Genomic DNA, 23,699 nt, shown 5'->3' with positions numbered 1-23,699 from the left:
AAGCCTACATATTACTACACATGTAGTCTTATGCAGTAATAGTTTCGACTGTATCCTTACTAAACTAGCTTCTATAAAAAAAATATACTTGATGAGTCTTAAAAAACAGATTAAGAATTGGTGTGAAAAAAGAATTAATCATTAAATTGTCCCCATTGAAGAAACACAGAATTGAGGTACCGGGAGATCAAGACTTCAGAAAGGCATACTTGTGACTGCTCTGGAAACTCAGTCTCTGGTATTTTAACAGCAATAAAATAAGAAAAAAATCTAAAATCTTGGATACTATTGTTCACAAGAAGCTCACATTACTTTATGAATAGGAATCTAATGCTGACAAGTGAGCACTCAGTTGAAAAGGATTATACAATGTGAATAGTAGAGATGTCAGGGAAAAAATGGTAAGGAAACCATTTCAATAAAATAGGTAGCTCTTATGATTTTTTTTAAGCTTTCCTACTACCTCTGCCAGGTATGTTATCAGAAGAACTAAGCCAACAGGCAAGGCTCTGCAGGCTTCCTGTGGAGTCAATTTACAGGGTGATACAAGCAGAAGCTCCTGGAAGAACCTAACTTTCTAACTCACCATAAAAAGCATAGTTTTAGCCTTGTAAAGCAGAATTTATTGCAGATTGTAATGGAAGAGAGTTAGCCTTCACATCTCAAGGGCAAGCATAATACTCAAGTAGAAAATATGGATGGAAAGGCCCAAATTCAACTAAGCAATTTTTTTGTTTTCTCACATTAGTATAGTTATAATTGAGGAAATAATGAAACAAACTCTATTGCAACAGTACAGAAAATGCAAAACCCCTCTTTAAAAACTCACAGCTTTTTTGTGGGGGAAAGGCGCTGCTGCAAAGAGCCGTGTCACCCCAGGTAACCTTCTACCCAGGTTACTTCTTGCATCTACAGCGATCCGTCTGATGTTCTTTATCTTAAATTAATTTGCATCTTGTTGACACTGGCTGTTGCTGTCATGCTGACATTAGTTTTGTCCTTAAGTATCCTTTGCAAACCATGCTACATTTAGTCTAGAAATCTGGATTAAAATAGTAGCAATAGTAATGAGCATTAGGAAACAGCCCTGACTATTATACTCTTTATTCTTGTAGGAATGACTTTGAGATATCATCAACTATCTGAAACTGGAAAGCTTGTAAGCAGACCATCATGAAGAACTGCAAGTAGTAAATATTAAAAGAAAAAGTCTTGTAAAAGGGAGATGAGGAATTTGTACACCGAAACATTTATTTACTTCATTCCTTTTTCAGCTATACATACGCAAAATGTTTTAATGAGACTGAAATGCAGCCTGAGATTACCTGAAGAGAAACTGATACAAATTCATCGCATCTACTCCAATTAGGTTGATACCCTTCCTGAAGCAGTAATTCTAGGCTGCACCTTTTCTTGGAAGCAATACAGCTGCCATTACAATCTTCAAATCACCAGGCACAAACATCAATTACACTTCCTGAAGTCATTCATTACTCATTGATTTTTTATTTCATTTCACTGTGTGCAGTAAATTCGCCAGTACTTTATCAACTCTAATCTTACAGAATTCATCAATACTTAAAAGCAAAAATCTGCGCAGCAAATGAGAAGTTTCACATTAGAAGAGAACCCCCAAAGTTTCAGAATTAATATTTAATTTAGATAAGCAACCAGAACTTCAAATGCTGATCGAAAGTTTGTCTGAACTACTTTGAAATTTATTTCTAAGTGCAACAGAGTTTGTTTTCGGAAGATTTACTCTAAAACTCTTTCTATGGACTTCTCAAAAAATTGTTGTGACAACAGCCTCCCTCCAATGACTGAGCAGTTCTAGAACCTGTTTCTTCCACAGGTTAATGAAAATAACAACAATAATGTTAAGCATTGCAAAGGAACATTGCTTTGAGATGCCTGAGAAAAGGGCTGCTTTCAGAGCAGTGAATTTCTGTTTTCTTATATCATTACAATCCAGAATATAAAACACAGGAGATCAAAATGTATTTCGTTATTGCTACGAATGACAGATTTCCAGTAAAGTGTGTTTAACTGCAGGTGTAAAGGCATGGAAATGTATATAGCTTATTCACACTAAGAAAACAACTGAACAGATAACTAACAATTTGACATGTAATTGTTCATTTGTGTATGGTAATTCAATTTTTTTTTCTTCTGACATCTAGACAATAAACTACATTGTAACAAAGCAGCCCAAATACACATAAGGAATGTTTCCAGCTTTTCTTCTGGATCAAATCATAATATACTTCTTAGATGTCTGTGCAGTTTTAGTGAAAAATCTGTTTATCTTTTCACAGATTTTTTATCTCCTCCCTCAATCTTCTGGTACTATCTTACTAAGCTAGTTTGTGGATTGAATTTTATTTTTAAATATTAACTACAACTTCCTGAGCTTTATTAAAAAGCCTATTAATAGTAATTCTATCTTCTTGCATAGAAAATTCTTTTCAATATTCCATGTCCTCCTCCTATATGTTTCAGCTCACCTTTTTACACCAATGTTGAATAAAGTAGCTTTTTTGTGTTGAAAAAGAATTTGAATGAATGTTAGAGCTCTGGTGCATTTGTGCACCTAATCTCCTCCAGCAGGGACTTTTCTGGATATCCCTAAACTTGATGAGATGAGCAGCTCATCAGAAAATATTGTTCAGAAATTGTTCAAATATTGTTCAAAAATTGTTCAGAAAGCATAAAACAGCGCACTTGCAAAAATTTCCAAGATCCTTTACAAGGTAATAGCCATTTTTCCCCGTTTTAAAATCAGCATATAATAATTAAAGATTCTCCTTTTGTTGGTGTTCTCCGAGTAATTGATACTCCTGGTTTTGTATGATTTTGTTCTCTAAATGTTCTCCCTATTGCATTATACATGTGAACATACATGTGAGCTGTTGGGGTGTCCCAAGCGTTACAGCTTGCTCACTAGTTCTAAAGATTATTCCAATCTTTGGAAATCCAGAATGTACAATTCTCAAGTGAACTGACTATTTAAAAACTTAAAAATTATTTAACCCAAGAAAACATGCAGGAAGGTCTAGTTTGTACAGCCACATATAGTTAATCCATTTATGCTTCTGCTACTCTGAATTATTAATAATCATCAACTTCATGTTGTGGATAAACTGAATTGATTATCAGTCAACTCAAAACCGGGAAAGCTTGGTTACTGTGGGATCTTTCAGTTAGAGCTAACATCAATAAGTTCTCACAATTAAATTCAAGCACTTCCTATTTCTGAGACCTAGGAAGCAAAAGGAAAACCATCTGAACCCTGGGGACTTGAGCGAGCAAAGAACGCTGCGATAGCTGGACCTGTTTGCAAAAAATGTCTTCAGCGTCAGTACATCCATCATGACTAAAACAATTCACAGAAATGGAGCTAGTGCTGGTCAAAGATCGTAACCTTTAGGCCCTTTAAGCCCCTCAAACCAGCATTCATCTGCAGAGCAACGCGACAGATCCACACTGTCTCACCTTGGCTTCAGTTTGAACACAGCAGATAAAGGATAAGAGGGGAGGTCATGCTCTGTTGCCACAATTAAAAGCAGTTTAAAGTCTGTTAATGAGGAACAGGTTTTCAGAAGAATTTAGTACTGGCAAGAGCAGAATGATGTTTCCTCAAAGGTCCTAAAATCTGAACTCTCATGGAAGTACCTGAAGCTCAGCACCTTTCTATCATCCCCCAAGGTGCCACCTCCAGGTCTGGGTGCCCAAATAGCTTCAGCAATTCATCTCCACGTGCCTTTTCCCATATTCTGACCTCTGCGAGCACATATTTACGTGCAACTATAAATGGCACTGAACATTCATCAGACTGTTGTGTGTTTTAAGCCTGAACTGCGCTGTTTGAACTGCTGACCTGGAGAGAAAAGGTTTTATATACCATTCCAATCCCTTAAGTCTTCCTGTCACTGCAAAGCAAATATTTGACTTTTATGGATGGATTCAGTTTCAAGTCTGTAGTTTTTCTACTGTTTTGTTAAAAATACAAGAGTGGTTTTCAGGGAAAGTTTGTAAACACAGGCACATTTTTCATTACAGATTATGACCAGCACAGACAGGGTTTTGTAAAATAGTGTATGATTAGAGATAAGTGAGAAAATCCTGCACGCGGGAACACTGTCTGTAGAAGTGTCCTGCAAACTTCGAGATAAATAATACTAGAAGCAACAGCAGATCGTATCTTTTCCCTTTTGCCAAGCATTTTACAGTTGGTAAAGACTTCTTTAACCCATGTGGTACGAGGTCACTCGTTCAGATCTACAGACCCCATCCCCTGTCACAGTGTGCGCAGCTTCCCAGTGGCTGCAGCCATGTAACTCTCAACCTTCCTGGAAGCAGCTCCTTGTTTTGCTCCTTTCTATGATCACGTCCTTTCTTACTGTTAGTCTCACTGGAGTTTCTATATTCTGCCTTTTTAAATATTTCATGGTGCAAACAAAAGTCATAAATATATTCTGAAATATAGTTCTCATGAGCATACATTTAAAAGATGAGTACATGACCTCAAAAGAAGATACAGAGAGATACATGAAAACTAGCAACTTCGAAGCTATTAAAAATATAGCATGGTAAACAAAGCTAATGTGGGTAGAGTCACAGCACAGTGACTGTATCTGTACATAATAAAAACAAGTATTATCTGTATTTTCAGTTAATAATCATAGGATTTTGAAATTACACCATAAAAATTAGTCTTGCTAACAATATGAAATGCATGCATCAGTATTGATGACTATGCTTAACACAAAAGAAAATAAGATACTAAATAGAGCAGCTGAGCATAAGGTTATAATAATAGTCAATTAGTTCTCAAATATATTTTGTTAATTATTTTGTTTTAAACTTGAACTGTTTTCTACAGATGGGTAAATTGAACATTTCTTGTACTGTTAGTCATGTTTCTGTTTCTTAATTGTAACTCAGAGCCGTACTTGCTGCAAGATCAGTTGAACAGTCACCACGTTAACTGTGATTGCATGAACTACCAAACAAGGGCTGGCTTGGAGGGCTTCTGAAGCCTTCTGCAAAAGTTACGTATGGCTTCCAACCTTATCAGCTGAGCATTAATATCAACAAAGGGTTTACACAAGGAAGCAATGGCCAGCAGCTCAGGATGCTGTGTTGGCCTACAGTACTGTATATATGATTATGTGCTTTAGTGAAACAGCTACCAAGGCTCTACAGCTGATAGAAAAAAACTCCACGCAATTAATAGAAACCAAATTGTAAAAAATAGAGAAATGAAGCTGGATGATGTCAAATGAATAAAGGCAGAGAGAGGAGTAAACAACTACATATCAGTTATTAGCAAGAATAAACAGCACAGGTGGGAAAGCCAGACCTTAAGGTGAATTCATAGTGCTGCAGGCAGCACATGTCCTCCCAGGGAAGAAAATGGGAGTTTTATCACCAGGGAATCTGTCATTAAAGTTTTGTAATGACACTCTTCCTTACTCTGTGGGGACAGTGAAACTCTCTGGTTGCTTTAAAGTTGCAAAACATTGTTTCAAATTCAGCAATACTTCTTTTTGCAAGAACATATCCTCATGGGGCTGAGCTGAAAAACCAAAGAATTACTGCAAAATGTTTCCACTCCTTTTTTTCCTCTGAAAGTTATGTTGCATTTTTACCTGTTCTCTGTTTTTTCTATAAGGCTTCCAAACATCTAGATACAACCTGTTTCCTAAGAGGGCTAATGATACCTGATAGCCAGAAAACCAAAAATAAAACCAGACCCATAGAAGACACTTCTTCATTTAGCCTTGAACAACATATTTAAAATATATAAAATTTTACATACATAAAAAATAAAGTGAATATAAGGCACCTTCCAAATTCACAGCTGAGCCATTTACAGACCTTAAAAAGAGCTCATGAAATTCAGTTGTTATATAGACACATTATTCTCAAAGCAGTTAAAAGAGAATTTTGACAAGTTATTGAAGCAAGGCTGAAAAATACATTTTATCTCCAATTAATTAGTCATGGAATCACCTTCATAAGAAATTTGAGGAAAACATTAGAAAAAATCTCTGCAGTTTAAGAGCATCCTACCTTTCTTTTGCGCAGTTTCACTTGACTGTCTGAATATTCTTGTGTGGTCAAATGATCCCTTACATGTAAACACTGAACGTCTTCTGCCGAACTGGCGTTTGAAAGGCATTTGTTTTCAGGGACCACTTGAGGTTCTGTGAAACCACTTTCATCCAGACCATTTTCCACTGCCGGGATGAGAGAGCAAGGAGCAGACTGCATAAGGCAGTCACCAGATTCCATTGCTGAACAGAGTTGTCTATCACTGCTGGTGCATGATTCAGAAGAAATCCCACTCTCTACCACATTACGCTCAGACTTTCCAAGCCCGTCTTTCAAAGCATCAGATTTCCGGCGCTGTTGTGCAATTACAGCAGTATGAAGCAGCTGCTTCCCAGGCATAATAATATCTTTCACATTAGGAGAATTAGAAAGATTTTCTCTGTCTACATCTACTACTTCATCTAAGCCTTCACAATTACAAAGCTCCAGGCTTTGGCCAATACTGCCACAAACATCTTCTTCCATCTCCTCTTTAGGAACCATGTCACAACCAGGTTCCTTACTTACATCTCCAATTATTCCAGCTGCTCCAATTGCCTTGTTGCTCTCTGTTATTGGTAACATCTGTGTTAAGGAGCCTGCTCCATTTAAATGCTTCTTTTCATCGTTTGGTTCCCTCCCTATAGCAGTGATATGGTAATTAACGCTATCCAGGTTGAGTGCTGAATAGTCATCATCGTCATCAGACATATGGACTAGAGTTTCTGTGCTGGCCTCCAGAAAATGCTCCTCATCCTCATGGTTATCGTTTTCATCCACCTCCTTTGAAACATTTCCCAACTGCTTTGCAGGGAAGCCAATCAGCTCGCCACTATAACAGCACTCTGGAAACGAAGCGCATTTTTCTTTCCGGTCCACGCTCAAAACCTCATCTTTTTCCATACTTGTCTGCAAGTTATCAGCTACAAGTCCGTGACGACATGCTGTATTATACTCCACAGACTCCAAGGCCAATCCCATCCACTGGGTCACATGTTCTTCCCAGCTTTTCTTTCTGATTGCTAGAGACATGTCATAACAATTCAGCAGCAGGCTGCAATGTACCTTCCACGCAGGACCAGAGGAGATGTCATGGCTGCTGTGCACTGCTCCAGGGGGAGAGAGGGTTTCATCATTTTAACATCTGCAAGAGATAAAAAAAAGACCGGGTTATTGAATCAACTCCAAATAAAAAAAAAAAAAGAAAGGGAAGGAACAGTTTAAACAAAAGTGTAAAAGCAAGATAAGACTGTGGGACCAGAAGGACAGGAATTTAGAAGACTGTTTTGTTTAAAGTTTTAATACTTTTCATACAAAATTCGACAGTAATCATAATTCAGTATAACTTTTTTTCTGACTATTCTCCAATATCAAGTAAACAAAAATGGTCTAAACAGACACATGGACAGGCAAGTAGCTCTAGAGCTAAATTTTGACAATAAGTCTCTCTTCACTATGTCTATCATAAGATACTAATTTCCATGGGTATAACTGGCATTATGTCTTATGATTGCTTTGCATACAAAGCTATTTTGTATTTTGTCCTCATCCAGAGATACCCATGGAATGCAAAATTTTGGCTGTTTCCCAAAGAGGTAGAGCAGAACTTGAGGGTTGTTCTGAATTTACCAAAACTATAAACCACTTGTCTTACGAGTAGCTTTGGCCCATTCAGTGATTCTCATTATTATCCTTTCACTCTTTCCAGGACAAGTTGTAATTGCAAGTGTTACATGAAAATGCCGGGGAAATCAGCTGTTGTGTGGTAATCAAAAAATACAGCCCTGGGAAAACTAACGCAAGTTTTTTGGCATATTCCTTACGTTAAAAAACTTCAAAAAGCCCCTTGGTGAATATATTCAGGATCCACTATTTTACAGAAGGGAGGAGACCCTTATTTAGGATGGGGGCCTCCAGAAGGGTAGCCTGTGATCCAGTGTGGTCAACCCTAACTGCTCCTCTCACCTGGATGATCTGGCTCTGCCAGAGCCCACTGTCCCTGCTTCATTATCTAGGTGGGTATTTTCCAGTGACTGTGGACGATGGCATCTGAGGTAAGTTAATCTTGCAACATTGCATGTACGAATTAGCACAAAGAAAATACCTCATACTAATTTATATGTTCTGAAACAAAATTAACAAGTCAAAACTCATGGCCCGTAAAACATTCGAGGTCCAAGGAGCAGATACTGCTACTTTTCACTCCCTGCATAAGAACTGTCAGCACTTAGCATGGATCTGCTTATTGATTTCAACAATAAGGAAGATTAAGTACTGAGTTTGTTCTGGGTCATTTCAGTCCACCAAGGCAAATTCTGATTGCCCACCAGGCCACAAAGCTGCCTTGACAAATCGCACGCCTGAAGGTATAAAAGTATTCATCTTGAAAGTAATGTAAAATTATGCCTGTGCAACTGAACTTCTGTAAATTATGTCTTAACAAACTGACTTTCAGGATAGAGTTGTACACGTTCCTAGGTCTTTAACCTTCTTTGAGGATGGGAAGCTTCATTTCACATTCACATTTTCCACCTCTGTGGAGACTGGGCTTAAAAAGAAAATATATTCATAGGGTAAGAGAATTCCATGCACAAGTCATTAGTGTGTGGGAGGCTGAGGAAAACGGAAAATAACACACAGAGCCAGGCCAAAAAAAATTATCTTCTTTCAGAGGCAAAATTTAGTAGTAAAAAGTTAATACAACTTTAAGATTATCTTTTCTTTCCTGGTTGAATATTAGAGCAAGAATAAATATTAATATGTAAAGTCAAATTATTACATAAATTTGCAGTGCATTTACGTTCTTACTCTGACTTCATTTCATATTTCTATTCTCCTACTATTTCGAAGTGCACGTGGCCCAAAATTACCACAGGGTGAAAATCAGTAACGATATTGCTTTTAACTTTCACTGCACCATTTCCTGGTGAACCCTAAAGCTCTTCAGAAACAATTCCATTAGTTTTACAACACGACTGTGGTTTTGTTTCGACCTCTGAAAACAGGCAGGTGTACTAAAAGGGGCTGGTTTACTAAAAGGGGCTCAAAGATTTCTACTGCCCTCCGTTAGCACTGCTTGGAGTTGCAGCTGGGTGCAACTCTCTTGTAGCTTCCCCTTCTCTTCCCCCACCAGAACAGTAGCTCTATCTACAGAAAATTAAACATTGCTGCTACAGTCATATAGCGAAATTTCTGACAAAAATAAAGACACCAGTAATATTAAGTTGCACTAAAAAATGCAACTTCCTAATGACATAAGTGCATCCATCTAAAAGCAGCCACAATCTTAGGTAACGTGCAAGAGGCAGGCCTTCAAAGAGTTAATGGGTGTGCGTTATCCTTGCTGCTGCAAAATGGAGTTACATGTGTGCAGAAAGGGGAGAACAGATCCCTCACTGTTTTTCATTTTTTGGATGTGGAGAGTTATATTTCATGGGGGATGAAAAACAAATAAATTTTACTTTAGGAACCCTTCTGTTTTACTTGTGCTATCACTAGTGTTGGCTGTCTCATAGACTGTAGAAAAAAATGATTAAACAGGAGAATACCAAATACTTTGCTTGAAATGCAAGACAAATAAATATGTGACAAGGGCATTTTCATTGTTCTCTAAAATATGAGCTTACGATGGCACTGAGTATGAAAAGTTTACCTTACACATACCCGCTCTCCAGGCAGCTTCACCTACCTGTCCCCAAAATCCCCTCATTCCCATGACACATGAAGGAGCCCATAATTTGATGTAAGCTTGTTTTTCTTCTACTCCCCCTCCCCTCCTCAGAGTCTGCATTACCTGCCACAATTCAGCTCAAAAATTCTTTTCCTGCCGTAATGGCTTGACAGTTATGGGCCAACAAGGAACTATTTTCCTCTCTTCTACCGCTGTATTCAGAACAACTTATTTCTTTTGCAGGAATAGAAGCTGTGCTTTGGAGGATTCACCACTCCAGACCTCTGAAAGAGGTCCATAACTCTACTCTTTTCTCTGCCAGAGAATGAAGTGCGGCGCCGCTTTGTAGAAGAAAGGTTTCCCGCCTTGATCGCTGCTTTTCTGTGGCAGCTACTCACTTTTTCCTTGACACGCAGCATCTTCTGTCCTCTGAGAAATGCCCCTCTGAAGGCCTTTTGTACTGTTCACCAAGGGAACAAGCATCTCTCTCTCTCTCCCTTTCCACCATTACCATCCCACAACTAGATCTCTATATATGATTTTTTCCAGATTTTAAGACAGGCAGATGAACTTTTAAGCAGTCTATTGAGATATTTTGTAGAGTGAAAAGAGCTTTTTTGCTGGTAAAAGCATCGGTCAGTAGGATACAGTCCACTCAGCTACTCCCATAATTTAGACTCATGTTTTGCTTTTACTTTTCAATAATGCTAAGTATGGTTTTGCTTAGTACTATTAACTTTCTGAAGAATGAGGTTTGAAAAGAATATGAAAGATGGACAATAAAATTCGTGATCCTCGGTATGACTTAAGGAATATTGGCAAAATTGACTCAGTGGGCAAATCCTGATCAAAGGAAATGGAAGTGAGCAGTGGGTGATCACGCTGCAGCACAATCCCCTTCAAGCACCCTCTGTGGTGCTTCATTTTAGATGGATTTTATAATAATTTACTGCCTGTCTCCTTTCACCGTAAAATACAACAGAAATGAAAAATAGGGCAAGATCTCATGCTTGCTTATTTTTGGAAGTTTTGTATCAAGTCTCATGGAACCAATAGTAACTTTGCAACAGATCAAGCACGGAGTGAAGTGACGTACAAGATGAACTGGTAGGTTCTCCTATAATTAGATTTAGCATTTTCCTTCAAGGAGGATTCCTGTAATTTTTTTCTGAGAAGCTCAAATGACACTGTTTCCAGCAGGCTTTCAAAATTCAGACAGAGAAGCGTCATTTCTTTATCTCATGAAATTCCATCCAGGTTTGGCCATGCTGCACATTTTTCAAGACGCATTTTACCTTCTCATGCTTCCCTCCTCAAGGGTATGTGACGGCCTACAAGAAGCACCTTTAAACAAAACAGCCTTGATATGTACGACTGACACCCCATGAAAGCTGCGCAAGCTGCAGCAGAAAGACCTAGGAGTTGGAGCTAGAGCGAGACTGGAAAGGGGAGGAAGAAGACTTACTCAAATATCTGTATCTGTGACTACCCAGACCTGTCAGAGACCCAGCTCCCCTTCTGGGGCACAGGATGGGACAAGATCTCCCATTTGAAAGAGTGGGGAGGCAGGGGCACACAGCCAGGGCTCTCTGGTCCTCCACCTCTTCCCTCAGCCTCTTAGGACACAGGACTGGAGCCCACTCTTGTTTCCTCAGGGTGGAAGATGGGGTAAGGAGAGGACCGTAGAGCTGCTCAGCAGCAATTGCTACCCCACGAGCCCAGCTGTGCACCTCACGTCCTTAGCATGGGAGGGCTATGGAAAAAGCAGGCACAAATGAGACATCAGCATGCAGAAGGACACCTCATTGGCATCCCCAAGCTGCCTAAAGGAAGGACAGCCAGCGACCTAGGTGTGATATCCCAGCTGGCCCCACCAGACCCCACCACACTGATGATTCATTGCACCACGCATGACCTCCTCCACTTTGCAAGAAATAGAAAGGCTGTGGAAGAGAGAAAGTTGCAAAGAACATGGGAGAGTTTACTAAGTCTAAGCGGCAGGAGAGTTCCAGAGAGGGTGGCCCAAGCAGTACAGCCCAACCATCCTGCCAGGGGAATTCGGTTGTTGCTAATGCTTTACATGGGATGCAAATCGTTTCTGCGAAAATATAAGGCAAAGCATTAGCTTATGAGCTTACACAGAGATGAAAGACTGTTTCATTACATTTTTTACATAGCAGGCATACGTAAGCAGCGGAGATCAAGCAGAAACATTTATTTTGTTATCATTATTTTATCTTCGTTGGTCTGTGACCCCAGTCAGCAAACTTTGTTTAAGGAAGTCTGAGCGAACAGGGTCTGTTTCCTATAAACTAATCTCACTTCTTCCTGGTCTGGCTTACATTCAGCTCTTTCTGTAACTCCATACCGAGCTCTGAGACAGAATGTTGTTTACAAATAATTTGAGATAAAACATAAGCCTCTAGGTCTTCGCTCAGCTAGTTATTTTAAAATATCTCCTGGTTTAGATTTTACGGTCCTTCGTTCTCTTATTTCCTGCACATACATCACCCTTTGTATTTTTCTGATGTGAAGGCTCACCTTGCCTGCAGTTTCTATGTAAACCGTCTTTGTAGTGCTTAGATGTAGACCATTCTAAACCCTAATGTCCTAGAATAGAAATATAAGGATTATTTGTTGTGGGATATCAATCTAGTGAATACCATGCATTATCCCTAATTTCTTTTATCTATGGAAGATAATCATGTAGGATTAAAGATTAAAAACAGTTTGAACAGATAACTACTTTGATAATATTTATAACTTCATTCTGAAAATCAGAAAAGACATAGTACTTTCAGGACAAATATGTCTTTAGAATGAAATCATAAAACAGTTGAAGTATTTCATATAAAATTTAATGGTAAGGTTTGCATATGTATGCATGTGATGCACTTATAAATGTGAACTTGGGCCAGTAATATAGCTGCTGCTGATCTTTGTACAGATAAACAGAAATATAACCCAGTAGTGACTTCTTACATGGTAGTTGTCCTTTTCTTTGAGGAGATCTTTTACTGTTTGTTTTCAGCCATGAAATGGTGTACAGAAATAGAAGTACAGTCTTTGTTTAGCAGTGAAAGGTGATAAGTAATTAATACTTGACTGAAATCCGTAGACCAAGTCCCACTGGCTCCAACAGAAGAGTTGGGGCTTCTGTGAATTTATGTTATTTGTACTTGATATTCCTATTTTTCAGGAAAAACTAAGGAAGTCCTGCCTATGCTAAGACAAGTAGGAATTTGAAAACTGACTCAGGTACATTGTATCTGTGGTTTTACTTTAAAAATTATTTTTAAAGGACTCAAGTCAATGCAATCCATAGAACTATAGCGACAGTACAGCTTAATAGACACGATTCACCTAAAATTTTTCTCTTCTGCTTCATTCTGAAGGCCTTTCAAGACAAAAAGTATTAGAAGTGAAGTGAATGATAAAAAATAAAACTCCTAACCACTCTCTTTCCTTACCCTTTTTTTGTTGATGGATTTTTATTCTGAGAATATAATAGTAGCAGCAATGTTGGATACATAAAATTTAGGATCATAGTTTGTCTCTTAATAGAAGTTGCTGTCACCTGTGAGATAATTAATATAAAATTTTGTAACAGCTTGACTCAGCTATAACTATCTGAATAGAAATTTTTCAGTGACTTGATACTCTGGTCATACAATGCCAGACAAATAGGGAGAGTTTCTAAATGTATTTATAGTACAGTCTTAGGTGGATAAGAACTAAATGATACACTACGTTATTTAGGATTACTAAAAGCCATAGGCTAAGTTTTTGGTGACACTCTAACACACCAAGTGCCAATCCCAAAAGTTTTCTGAAAGGAGGAGAACGGATAACAGCTTTGGACAAAATATAGCCATTTCATTCTACAGAAAGTTAAGTGGTCTTTTGAATTTAAATATTTCTATGCAACATGAGATTGACATTTTACCATATGAATCACTATAAAAAGTGCTTTCTGGAATTATTCTTGGTCCTCACTTTCTGGTAAAATACTTCAAAATAATAGGCAGTATTAAAAAAAAAAACCGTTATGAAACACTCTTAAACACTAGTATTGGAATTATATTGCATTGTGCCTTCAGTACACGTCAGAAAGATATACTGCACTGGACAGTTATTACAGAGGTATGAACTAAGTGCAACATGCAGACACTCCTACCAGCACATATCCTATAATAAAGGATTGTAAAAATAAACTGCTCCAATGCACCACCAATTGCTAGATCAAACAAACAAAAGAAAGGCAACAGAGAACAGCCCTCAGTTAAGTCTAAGGTACTGGCTCATATTGAATCATCAGTTAGAAGAGGTTTCAGGACAAGAAAGTAAAGTGATCAGGAACCAAGTGGTAGAATTAAAAAATAAAACTCAAATGAGAAATTACTGAACTTGTAACTCTGAAAGGTACCCAAAATTACCTTCTGTGTACACGGGAACAAAAGGGGACAATTACGATGCCTGCAAGGCAGAGGGAGGAAATCTGGTGAGCTGCAAAAGGGGTGATCTTCCAAGGTAATGTCAAATGCCTTTGGAGTCAGAGACGGACTTCACTTGAGGAGGGAGATGCCCAGAGCCAGAAGGGATCCTGACCAGGGCTTGTAGTAAGTGTGGGAAGTACTGCCTTTATAGGGTGAGAAAGAGACTCTTTTTTTTTAATCTTTTTCTCTCTGATCATAAAAAGGCAGAGGAAGCAGAGGGATTTTTGGCCCACAAGTTCCCATCTCCTTACTAAGCCTCACAGGTCGTACGAGAAGGCTGGAGGAACAGGGGTAATTGCTCTGCACACTCAGTCTTAGGATGCTCTGACCAGTGGTGGGATGCACTAAAAGCTGGTTTTAAAATCAAATAAAATGCATGTGGTCTCTTGGTCCTAAACAATATACTTGCAATTCTGATCTCCGTATGCTGTAAATTGGCTGAAAATTTAATGAAGAACGAAAATTAAAAAAAAAAAAAAAAAGCCCAAAAACCCAAACAGAAAACCAAAAGTGAGAACATATGTTAGTGTTCTGTTTTTTTTTTTAATGAGGAGGGAGATTATTAAGAGATTTGTAAAGGCAGCTGTTAGAACTTGTACTTTTTAGGTTATTCAGAATGAGAAAAGCAGTGAAACGACAAACTTTGTTAATGATGCAGAGCAAACTAATTACAGTGGAGAGCTAGGAGGCAATATTGTGTATGAAATTCCCTGTCAATAAATATAATGGTATGCATTATTAAAGAAATAAATCTAACTATAAGTGTTTAACAAAAGCCTCTATGATATCTGCTACCAATCAGGAAAAAAAACCCAAACTAAGAATCACTGTGACTGGGTGGCTGGTAATCTGAAACTGAATTTCAATTTCAGTGAAAATTAGAAAGTATGTAGCACAGCAGACAAAAGAGAGACTGAACATACAGTGGCATAATAATGTTTGCTAAGTTCTCATTATGCCATGAACTGAAAATTGTATGCAGTTATTGTCATTTCATCTCAGAAAGAGAAATGGAGCAGGAAAAAGTATAGCAAAAAACCAAGAGTATGAAAATTATGGTATAGCTTCTGCCTGAGGAGCCGTGAAGTAAGCTAAGATTTCCTGGGAAAGAGCGGATTTACAGCCATATAAAAAATCAATAGTATCATGAAGAAGGAGAACGTTTATTCATTGTGCCTCATACTACAGGAACTTGCAGAGGACCAAAGTAGAAATGGAAAGCAGAAATATTAAAACAGAAGTAAAATTTTTTTGTTTTTGCTTATGCATGTAAAGAAATGGAAACAATAATGTATAGTAAATATAAATCATACACTGCAAAAAGTTTGTGATTTCTGATACAAGACACATAAGATGTTCATCAAGCGATGTACCTGAAGTCATTCTTGTGACTTGATAAAGATTTCCTCTTTTCTGTGGGGATCAGTTTCATTATCCCTTTAGCAAGCTATTTCTTTTCTCCTTTATAGATTCTGACATGTGATATATGCTCATTACAGTTTACTGTCAGTGAAAACGTGTAATGCTGTTAAGGTTGTTAACATCCTTTCTTTAAAAGACATTTAACATGTTACAAGAATTGTGATACTGTCCAGCAGTATTATAAGATCTTAATATATTAGATGCCCCAAAGTATAAAGTGGGCAAGATGTTCATTCAGACACCCAAAGTCTTGCTAGTTTTGTGAAAATACTACTGATTCCTAAGATGAGAGCCCAGACTTTGTCAACACGCCTTAATTTATTGTTAGAAAACATAAAACAGCATGGAGATGCATTGTTTTCTATCCCCCCTCAAGAAGTAGCTGTGTTACCTGTGCTCACCATCACACAAAGAAATGCTTTTACTTGTAGCCAACAAGTAATTACAGTGGGTTTTAGCTTGGTTGCGTTTGTATTTGGTTCATTTCCAGTGCTGAGCCTCAGATCAAGTAAGCCTCTTCCTCAAGGATGAGAAAGGGGAAATGACGGGATCCGAACTGATCCAGAGCTATCCAGGCTTACTTAAGATCTACGTTACTTACACCCAAGTTAATTATCAAATCAAAATGAATTTAAAAGACAATTTAAAATAGCAAACTTCATATTTTTGTACTATTTTGCATTGATGAATATTCCATAAGACTGAGAAATACTATTTTTTCAAGCATTTATACTATAATTATACTAGTTTACTGTAATTTTGTTAATGGAATTTTAATATAGTAATAACCAGCATTAAACTCTTATTAGCTGTTATGATAATCAATCGCTTTCACCACAGCATCATTCCAGAGTGACAACAGCCATCGAATTTACAACTGCCCACTAGAAAGAGAAGAGGTTTTAAGCCAAAAAACATTTCTAGCATAGATTTTTTTCAGAAGAAAATCAGAGCCATGATATCTAGTAATTCTGATTTGTGAATCTGCTGGTCTTCAAAATGTAGCAGTCTGAAAGATATTATGCAATCTTAATTTCAACATAAAATAAATTGCTTATAGTATTGGAATGAAGAAAAGTAATCTAAGATGTTAAGAATTGGACTCGTGTTTTTGCACAGGTTTTTCCTTCCCAAAATTGAGATCTTCTATATGGAAAATTGATGGCCCTTACAATCCTCTCCCCAAATCTTTTCTCCTCTCTATACCCAGAGAATAGAAAAAAATAACATAGTTGGCAGATCTTTTACACTTCCTTTCTCACCCTCCCTTGACTGGAAACATCTTGAAAAGAAGACATGAAATGAGAAAAGGCCATCCCATAAGACACGGCAGTCCAGAAAACTCTGGCTATTATTTTTGGTCCTGAATTTGGATAATTTTTCCCAAACATCTTTTTTCACCACCCCCCCCACCCCCCCCAGGATTTTCTAGCTACAGGAGGTCCTTTTGAAAACAATATAAATTATCCAGATTATAATCCTGATGCCTTTTAGATTTAAGTTTCTAATATAGTGTTTCCATTTAGAGAAAAGTTGTTGGTGCTCGTTATATCCATGAGCTATGAAATCTGAGGCACTATAGACAATGACTTTTGGAAACCAGTCTGCTTACTGAATAGTAGAGGGCATAATTTCATTCCTGGCGCAAACAGGACTAAGAAGTATTTTTTACACTATTATGCATGTACTTTGTACATGAAGAGTTCAAAATGATTTTGTCCCATTGATAAAGATAAGTACTTTATCATCAAGAGTCTAGAAAGAATGACTACTGAGATGGCTGTTCTTTTTGGTAGGAATGAACCATTAAGTGTCACTTGGAAACCCATTTTGATGCACCTATAAAAAAGTACTGAAAGCAAACTGAGCAAGTATTTCTGGAATGTAGCTGTAGATGTGAAAAAGCAAAAACTACTCATAATGCCTGCTGTACCATGTATTTCTTTGAAACTTGAGACAAATAACATGTAGTGCACACTGAGTGTTTTGTAAATGCACTGGAGGACCCAGTTACATCCACTTCCTTCAAGAAAGGGAATGTAAAAATTTATTTCCCACGTTGATGAATTTTTGGGGAAAAAAGTCCACATCAGAACAAAACCTTGCCATTGACCATTATAATATTCTTATTTCAGAATTCAGGAAGCTTATCTTTCAAAGGACTTGTGTGCAGTGTGTTTGTATCTCAGCTCTTTATGCAGTTTCTCTCTGCCTCGATAGCAGTCATAATGCAAATATAACTGTTATAGCCATAGTCAACAGACCATCTCCACGGTATTTTCCAGAGACACCTCAATTCCAAACTCATCAGCTGGTCTGCTGATTTTGTGATGCTACTCTCCCATTCAGCATCTGTAGCCTGCCTGAAAAGACATACCCAGCCCTGGGAATTACTACTTCTGAGTACGTGAGTACAGTAAAAATAAAACTGATGACTCAAGCTCAGGCAGATGTCTTCCATTGAACTGAAAACTAGTTCAGGTCTATTTTCTTTACTATCTACCAATACTCACATGACATGCAAAAGCTTTTTTTAAATCTTTAACTGTATATCCAATTAAGCTGACAGTGACTCAAGGTTTGTGAGTTGCCAGGAAGGCACTGACATCTACTGCACATACGTATTTAACAAAACTAAAATGTAGATTTGTCTCTGAAAGTGGAATTCTCCAAGTCCAGCTTCTGCCATAGAGGATACAACTCTTTGAGACCAGCTTTTCAATAAAAACTTCTTGTTTTAGTACATTGTTATTAAAAGCTGCCACTTTTCTCTGATGAAACAGCATTGTCTGAAGATAAACAATTCAAGTAAAATGAAAAGGGTTATCTGCCCCTTAGATGTAGACAAAAAGGTGTGCCGTGAATCCAACAGTACAACTTCCAGTGCATTGAGCCTCTCAAGAGTGCCCGGAAGGGGAGTGTTAAATGCACCAGACTGAACTTGTGAATTCAAAGCAAGCCTTCCTTGCCCATTACATGTCTGTGTCTTCCAGAAGAAAATTCACAAGGAGAAGAAAACAAGTTCATATTTTGTGACAATCTTAGCAAAGATGCTAATAATACAAAATTAAGGTTGTTGGATGCTCTTAAGTAAGTTGCAGTTATACAGCTGTAATAATGTAACCCCAGCTGCTTTGGCTAGGGAAATTTCTCACTTTCTCATCTTGCCTCTTCCATTTTCTGCTAGCTCCCTTAGCAGAACAAAACTTTGCAATAGTCCTCCATACTACTCCAGATTTTCCTCACTTCTCAGTCTAATGATATTTTCTTTTTGAATCTCACCCCTGACTCCCCTTATCCAAAGTGAAATTTTGGATCATGACGCCAACTTGCCACAAGTACCATGATGTTGAAGTTGGAATATTTATTTGTTTTAGCATTAGAAAGTATTTGTCATGGTTGAGATCTAGTGCAACAGACTATGAAAATCTCACTGATAAGACATGCCTATCACGGAAAGCTTAGAGCTGATAAAGAGTGAGCTAGAGGGTGGGAGAACCACTAGAGATTCAGAGTTGTTTAGAAACCTCCCTGAAGTTCAAGGGCATTTAGTCTTGACTTACTGGATTTTGACACAAGGTATAATAAAACAGCTAACAGGAAATATCACGAATCAGAGTAAGAAAAAGAAGAGCCCAAAGGGAAGTGAAGGCTAGAAGTTAAGTGTACATTGTATGACTTAAGTTGGTTTTCATGTAGATACATACAGCCTAAGGCAAACCTCTGTCTTTGTTCAGTGGCTGATGTACAATATGCCAGAGATAAAACTGCAGGCATTTCTAATTTCAACAGAAGTGATTTTCCTCATTCGTGAGAAACAAGCAATTATGGTAATAGTGGATTTGAAATCCTCCACCAACAGACTGTTCTTAAATAAGTAGTTGCTACAAACATCAACAACTATCAATGGTGAAATATGGACTACAGTCAGCAGCCCCAAAATGTATTCAAATTCATTATCGGTAATTACTTCCAAAAAAAGAATGTATCTATGTACATATATATACACATATACATATATAAAAAAATACACCTCTGTATAGAGCCAAGCTTAAAGTTCTTACTAAGTATTGTCACTGATCGCTGCCTTTGGAGAGATTTAAAACCCAAGTGGACGAGGCCCTGAGCAACCTAGTCTGGTTGGCCCCTCTTCGAGTGAGGGGATGGACCGGAGTCTCTCTCCTATTAGGAAGACAATCAAGATCCAGCCCTTCTGGAGATGTTATTACAGTTGCTCTTACCCCTGTGTATACTCCATTTTTTGTCTTTTTCCTTTTTCTTTTGTAAGAGGAACAGTACACCAACATAAAAAGCATCTTTTAATTTTTTCTCCAGACAAAAAACCAACAGAAAATAGAACCAGATGACAAAAAGAAAAGAAAGAAGAATACTCTAAGATATATTTCCTTTCTGAGAAAAGAGAAAACGGTTTGTAAGTTCTCATCCTCCTTCTGCTACTGCCCTCCTCAGGGAAGCTTTATATCAAAGAAGATACTTTTCCAAAATTTTTGCTAAGAACAACCGCTTCACACTTCTGAGAATTAAAAGAATAAAAATTAATTAACTTTTGAGATATATGAAAAAGCCAACATATTTCTATAGTTCACCACCTAAATGATAATTTAAAAATTGATTCTAAGGTCAGCAATTGAAAAGCATTACTATAAACCTTGCCTATCCAAAAACTGTCTACCGAAGCTGTTTTCTTTGCTTTTCATTTTCTTTTGGGAAGGAATCCATTTTTGTTTGTGTTGCAGAGATCTTAATTAATTAGGCCCAAACAGACAAACTTCTTTTGCTCAAGTGCTCTGATTATGGAATTTAACATGGAGGTCAACAGGTATAAAGTTCAAAAGAAAGTAAGTTTGCAGGCACATAAATCTAAGGTGACTGAAAACTATCGGAATAATCTCTATTATATGAATGTAACCACTTGTACTAATTTTCCTCAAGGCTGGAGACATTAATTCATGTTCTTAATTGTTAAAGGAGTAATCTTACATAACTATTTGGGCTATTTTCTTGTTTCAAATTAAGAACATTATCTTTCCTGAAGGAACAGAGCAAGGTTAAAAACTTAGATGCTTAGTACTAGATTGTATCCTTCACGTTTCCCAAGTTCATTATTGCTGTATCTCTATAAAATAATTTTAAGGGTTTTTTTTAGACAGTAAGCTTTCTGTGAATTCTTTTTCTTGAACAACAATATCTTGAAAAATAAAAGTGGGATACCATAATAGATAAGATAAACTACGTACAACCAGGAGTTGAATAGCAACAGTGATTTGTCTCCAGGATTTTTAAATAAACCTCCTAAATGAAAAAGGCGGGCAACTATCTCTTACATTTTTTTATAGTCTGTTAGAAACTCTAGAGTTAAATGAGAAATACTTTCTGGGTTCTAGTCTGTTGTCTACCCCATAGTCCAATTGTCTCAGGTGTCCAGTATTTTCATCTGCAAGTGAGGTCAGATGGGGTCATTACACCCTTTAAAGACCAGAAGACAGTGCTTCAGAAGAAGGTACCTCTTGATGAGGAATAATTGTTTGTATTATTTGATATTTTCTCATCAGTTTAACTAGAGTACTCATTAATACTAAGTAGGTCCACGCATACTTTCAAGAGCAAGTGTGGGAATACAGTGCAGTAAAAGGCACTAACGCTAAATCCCTTGAGACATCAAAGTTCCAGCACAAGATTTCATGGGAGTGACGCAGACTCAGCCATTCAGATTGCTTTCAACTTCTCAATCCCACCATCAACCTACCACAGCTCTCCCAGCTCAGGGCACCGAACCGGAGAAGGCTTTCCATAAGCGAACGAGTGATGGTGACTTTAAAATTCACCCGAGGATGTACCCAGGGATGACCTGCTGCCTACCAGCTGTTCCCGGTCCCCTTCTGACCCATGCCCTTAACAACCAGCTGCCACTTCTGACCAGCACGAGGAACTTTCTTCCATTCGAATGGCTGTAAAGCGTACAATTCTCAATCTATTGCTATTGATATTTGACCCCATTCTGGAGTATTTGCTGGTCTGTCAAGTCCTTTCACACCACAGAGTCACTTCATTACTCACCAATCATTTTGAAAAAATATTCGGTGAAGACACAGTTTAAAAATTCTTAAATATGTGAACAGAAGGTTCCTGCTTAGTTACTAATCTGGCCAATTTCTATATGGAGCCTTAAGGATGCACATAAGCAAGAATCTCTCATATTACTTATAAGCAACAACTGTCCTCTTAGGTTTTCAGAATGACAAAGGATACTATATTGCCTGCCATGAAAAATGCTTCTGATGTCCATAACAATTTAATAAATTATCACTTTAAGTAAAACGGCAGCAGCTCCATTCACGCCTCAGTTAAATGTCACATTTTTTCCCTGAACTGCTTAGCAGCAGATTATTGTTAGTTTTAATAGTTCAGCATTTACTAGGTGAAGAAAAAGACTGAATAAATTCATACAACTTCACAGAAAATTACCGTCAGCTGACATTTTCTGAATCTTGCTTTCAATCTTCCAAATGCTTGTACAGCACACCCCAAACTGCATATCTAATCATAGGTTACTAAAAATAACCTAATTTAGCTAATGCCAAGAAATAAACCTTGGGATTTCATATGTAGACTGTACACATTTAAGACTGTGTTGTCAGTTATACCACAAACTTCATCTAGGACTAAGAAAAAGCTAGAGCCCAAGCCCAGCAGAGGTATAGCTGATATATCTCCCTAAAACTCTCTGCATCATCACTGCTAGAGCGGAGGGAAGGGAGGGGAAGGTGGGGGGAGAGAAAAAACATAGCCCTAAATGCCCTCCCTGTTGGCAAATGAGGTGAAAAAAGAAATCATTCACACATCAAGCTTTGCTATTTAATGTCCATTAAAAAATATGCAAGCAAGACCATGCAGCTCTATTTATATATGAATACAAATACTCAAAGTTCAGCATATCAAGCATATTTTTAAAAGATGCAGAAAAATGCACAACAAGAGTTTGTTATAGATCTGACACATTTTGATAAACAGGATTGGCTTAGTCTACAACTAAATCTACATTTTTTAATGATTATTATTTTTTCTTTACCTCCAGTTTTAGTGCTGAGATCCTGAAAGCAGAAAGATCCAATGCTGGGTACTGATTGTTTCTTTGATGATTTTTCTTTTCCTTCCTTTTTTTAAAAAAAAAAAATTATTATCTGATGGTTTAAAGTACGGAAATCTTCCAAGACAGCTTTACCTAGATGAAGTGAATCTGGAGTTCGGACATAACCTCCCTAAAACCATTGGTCAATAAAAGAAAAAAAACCACAAAAAACCCACACCGCAAACCAAAACGAAGAAGCAAACAAACAAACAAAAGATCCTAGTCCCGGTTAGCTCCTGCTAGCATAAAAGTTCCGATTTCGTTACTGAGCTCATTGCTCTGTTCTCAGCAGCTTGGCTCAATGCGTGAGCCTAACGAAAACACCCTCTGCAGCTGGAGGGAGCCTTCACTGAGCAACGAGCCTGTCAAGATTTTCCCAGTGACTTCTGTCTCCTAAATTCAGACTGATGCTTTGTGAGAGGGGCCTCAACAACCAGGCCCAGATTGCCTGAAAAGTATTTCCTGCCTTTGAGAGAGAGGGAGAGGGAGACGGAGAGCGAGCCTGCCTGCGCCGGGGAGAGGAGAGCGCGCAGAGACGGGGAGGGGGGGGAAGAAAAAAGACCACAAGACTGAGTATACCAAGACGTTCAGCTTAATACGCGGCTGAGCTATTTCTGTCAAATGGGAAAATCTGTGCTGCAGTTGCATAAAGCAAAACTGTTTTCAAACCCCTCCCTCCCTCCTTTTTTTCATTGAAAAAATATTTTATACATCTCTCACGTTTGCGCAAAGATATTTGTTTTCCAGAACAATGGGAGAACTTCTCCAAAAGACCTGGTCTTTGGCACCAGATAGTGAGAAACAGGCAGAGAAAAACATGGTCTAAATTCAATTAACACACCGCTTTGACAAAGGGTCTAGTGCT

The 23,699-nt window shown here is 37.8% G+C and overlaps 1 protein-coding gene across 1 annotated transcript in view; it reads right to left on the bottom strand.

The window, feature by feature from the left end:
- The window catches only part of DLC1 (DLC1 Rho GTPase activating protein), a 235,745-nt gene extending 212,816 nt beyond the window's left edge, over positions 1-22,929 (bottom strand). Inside the window, exons 1-2 of the mRNA XM_009940573.2 lie at positions 22,775-22,929; positions 6,076-7,240 (exon numbers count right to left, since the gene is read on the bottom strand). Of these exons, the coding sequence (XP_009938875.2) occupies positions 6,076-7,128 (1,053 nt within the window). The 5' untranslated portion in view covers positions 7,129-7,240; positions 22,775-22,929. The remainder of the gene's footprint in view (positions 1-6,075; positions 7,241-22,774) is intronic.
- Between the last annotated feature and the right edge of the window lie 770 nt (positions 22,930-23,699).

Source organism: Opisthocomus hoazin, chromosome 5, assembly GCF_030867145.1.
Source record: "Opisthocomus hoazin isolate bOpiHoa1 chromosome 5, bOpiHoa1.hap1, whole genome shotgun sequence".
Lineage (NCBI taxonomy): Eukaryota > Metazoa > Chordata > Aves > Opisthocomiformes > Opisthocomidae > Opisthocomus > Opisthocomus hoazin.
This window is presented reverse-complemented; position numbering and strand designations above follow the sequence as displayed.